This window comes from Nanorana parkeri, unplaced genomic scaffold (assembly GCF_000935625.1).
Source record: "Nanorana parkeri isolate BGI_ZX_2015 unplaced genomic scaffold, ASM93562v1 scaffold588, whole genome shotgun sequence".
In the NCBI taxonomy this organism is placed as follows: Eukaryota; Metazoa; Chordata; class Amphibia; order Anura; family Dicroglossidae; genus Nanorana; species Nanorana parkeri.
The window spans coordinates 207,919-211,626 of NW_017306856.1; the positions used below are offsets into that span (position 1 = coordinate 207,919).

At 50.6% G+C, this 3,708-nt stretch overlaps 1 protein-coding gene across 4 annotated transcripts in view; it reads right to left on the minus strand.

Annotated features, from left to right (window-relative positions):
• The window catches only part of PLEC (plectin), a 225,016-nt gene that overhangs the window by 33,780 nt on the left and 187,528 nt on the right, over window positions 1–3,708 (minus strand). For all 4 annotated transcript variants that reach the window (XM_018562625.1, XM_018562626.1, XM_018562629.1 and 1 more), the window contains one exon: window positions 873–966. In XM_018562625.1, the coding sequence (XP_018418127.1) occupies window positions 873–966 (94 nt within the window). The remainder of the gene's footprint in view (window positions 1–872; window positions 967–3,708) is intronic.

The window sequence follows — 3,708 nt, forward strand, 5'->3', positions numbered from 1 at the left end:
GACGGGGTGGGGTTGGGAGGGGGGGGGGGGGGGGGGGTTCCGCATTATGTCGTCTTTTATATCTGCCACGACTTCAGTTTTAACATGTACAGTATGTATAGCCAAACCTTTTGTGTTGATAAGAAGGGGAAAGGGTTACAACTCCTATTAAAAGTTATTTGTTGCCCTCTGTCTCCTGCTGGGGAGTTTTTCCTTCATTTCCTGCCCTGGAGACACAACAGGAAGAAGACATTTCCCCAAAGTGAGGGAATTGCCAATGTAGCCAGTTGTCACCAACACATACTGCATATCCCCTTCGGGAGATTTCCCCTCACCTCTTGCTCACATGACAAATTTAGGATTCGCCATCATTTATCTGGTAGAATTTGTTCAGGAAAACGGGATAGTTAATGACAATCAGCACGGGTTCAGGAAAGACCGTTCCTGCCTAACTAACTTGCTAACTTTTTATGAGGGGGTGAGTAGAGATATGGACGGAGGTAAGCCGGTGGATGTGGTATATCAGTAATATACAGGGGTACAGGTAATATACAGGGGTACAGGTAATATACAGGGGTACAGGTAATATACAGGGGTACAGGTACTCCTAGAATGAGATCCTAATAGGTTGGACTTGATGGGCTAATGTCTTTATGCAACCTCAAATACTATGTAATTTGGTCTCCATGACAAACCAAGAGGCTGAATCTCCCACAGTTTGCAATAAAAACTTGCCAGATGGTCTATCCCTTCCACACTCCATCCATATGAATACACATGTGATGCGTTCCAAAATGTCCTACATATCTTTCGGACTTCTTGTGTCCAGATATTAGGTCTCGGATTCATACACCACATCTGGTGGTCCCGGCAAGATGGCGCCTCAAACTCACCGTTTGCAGCAAGCCGTCGGCCTGGTTCAGCTGCTCCTCGCACAGTCCCGACTCCATCTGTAGTTTGCTGACGATGCGCTGCAGACGCTCCAACCTGTCCGGCAGAAACATCGGTTTAGGATATTTCAATGTGTAACAAATCGTCTGGTTATGTGCTTTGCAGTATGTAAATAAATGTGAAGAGACGCAGAGTCACAGCGGCCATTCCGTATCAGAGATCTGCAGAAGCTACAAAGCTGAACTCCCGCCACAAAAACGCGAAATATATTCCTTAAAGGAGAACCATGAGACGAGTGCTTTTCACTCACCTCATAGTTCTAGCCGACCTGTGACAATGAGACTGTCACAGGTCGGCTCAGTAGATCGGGAGGTGAGCGAACACATACCGGCGTTCGCTCACCTCTCGATCCTGTCACGGCTCTCTGCCGTGACAGGGGAGAGACTGGATTCCCCCCTCACCGCCAGTGCTGACTGGCGGAACAGACAGGGGAGGGGGCGGGTACAGCTGGCTCTGCCTCTAGATAGGCAGAGCCAGCTGTCAATCACGCAGCTGGGCGGATACCGGCACAATTGTCGGGATCCGCTTCAGCTTCTCAGTATACGGGGAGCTGTAGCTCGCGGTGTACTGAGCCCAGGGTGACAGGAGGACGCTAGTTTGTGTCCTCCCGTTACCCTAAGGAGAACTATGGGGAAAAGCCTTAACCCCATAGTTCTCCTTTAATATCCACAAAGGATAAGGATGTGGTCATCAAATGGGATTGAAAGGTGTAAGTTCAGGAGGGCAGGATGTTCAGTATGAAGCCAAGATGTAGAACACGGGGACTTGACCTGAGACTACCGGGTGGAGAGTTCAAGAGTAACCTTAGAAAGTATTATTTTATGGAAAGAGTAGTAGATGTTGGAACAGACTTCCAGCAGAGGTAGTGAGTCAGTCAAAGAAAGGGAAATGTAAGCATTCTTGGGACACACATAGATCTATACAAAAAAAAAAAAAAGTGTAAAAAAAGAACAAAAAAAACGACAAAAAGAAAAAAAGAATAAAAAACAAAATAAAAACAGAAACCAACAAAAGATTAAAAAAATTTTTTAAACGGGTCGGACTCAAATGGAGTATTTGGTCTCTTTCTGCCGATTGCCAGCCGTGTGTTCCCAAGTCTGCACTTTGCCTCATATAAAATAACCGTTTTAGTGCTACCGACAGTAAAGTATTCAATCAATTTGGAAGTGTTGTGTTGTAAAAATGATGCAAACATTAACAATGAACAAAACAGAAGTTCGGCCATTCTGTGGCAGTGAATAGAATCAGCCTCACCCTCATTATAAACTGCCCAAGATAAACCTCAACAAACATCAGAGGCGGAACACAGACCGATACGCCGCGTCTGCAGAGAGCGCAGCAGGATACAACGAGGCTGCAGAGAGCGCGGGGGGATACAAAGCGGCTGCAGAGAGCGCGGGGGGATACAACGCGTCTGCAGAGAGCGCGGGGGGATACAACGCGTCTGCAGAGAGCGCAGGGGGATACACCGCGTCTGCAGAGAGCGCAGGGGGATACACCGCATCTGCAGAGAGCGCAGGGGGATACACCGCATCTGCAGAGAGCGCAGGGGGATACACCGCATCTGCAGAGAGCGCAGGGGGATACACCGCATCTGCAGAGAGCGCAGGGGGCATACACCGCGTCTGCAGAGAGTGCGGGGGGATACACCGCGTCTGCAGAGAGCGCGGGGGGATACACCGCGTCTGCAGAGAGCGCGGGGGGCATACACCGCGTCTGCAGAGAGCGCGGGGGGCATACACCGCGTCTGCAGAGAGCGCAGGGGGGATACACCGCGTCTGCAGAGAGCGCGGGGGGATACACCGCGTCTGCAGAGAGCGCAGGGGGGATACACTGCGTCTGCAGAGAGCGCAGGGGGATACAATTTATGACAGCAAGCAGTTACAATACAGATTTGGAAAGACGAGAATGTTGGGTTCTGCATGACATGGGAGGTAATGCTCTTCAGGCTCCACCCCCCCGTGAAGAAGCGCTCACCTATCCGAGGCGTGCGTTCCCTCCAGTCATCGCTCCAGGTCCCCGCACGGCTGCAGATGTGCAGCACAGAGAGCCAGCAGCGCCGTCCCCGCTCCGCCCTCACTCACTCACGTCTGACGGGCTGGATCCAATTACCGAGTGACTCACCAAACTTTTTTTTTTCTTTCCGCCTCAACTTTTTCCGTCCTCTCTCATAACTGCGATTCTTAGAACCCGGAGCCCAGACACCGTCCTCCTCTGTCATCCGGATAATTCTATTAGATCTGTAAAAATTCCTCCTAGATCTACAGTCAAGAATGACATTCAGCGCAGCGAGCGGGTAAAGCGCGCTCTGGTTACACAATAGGCCGACCCGCACACAAAAATCTCTTCTGGCTTTGTCTGGCAGTCGTTGGACGAGTTCCCCAGAACGAGGTGAGTCATAGGAGGAAGCCTCCCGCCTCAGCCGCTACACCGCACCAAAAAACGTCACGAAAAATGCCAATCTGGCCCCGTTACCAACACAAACACTGGTTACTGCAGAGCCAGCCGAGCGCAGACGGAGGCTTTTCCTGCAGCCGAGCGCAGTCACCCAGAATAAACTTTCTCTGAATGTACGTTAATGTGGTCACCGGGACTCAAAGTTCCTGACCGCAGTCCTCGTTCTCTGTATGGTCTGAGCTACGAGGAGCTCGCAGATCTCTTCAATGTGTCTGAAGATTGATATAGAAATGGATGTAGAAGGAAAGGGGGGCCGAGAGGGACCAAGAGCGCAGAGAGAGAGCGCACAAGGAGGCCGAGTACACAGGACCTGATGTACGG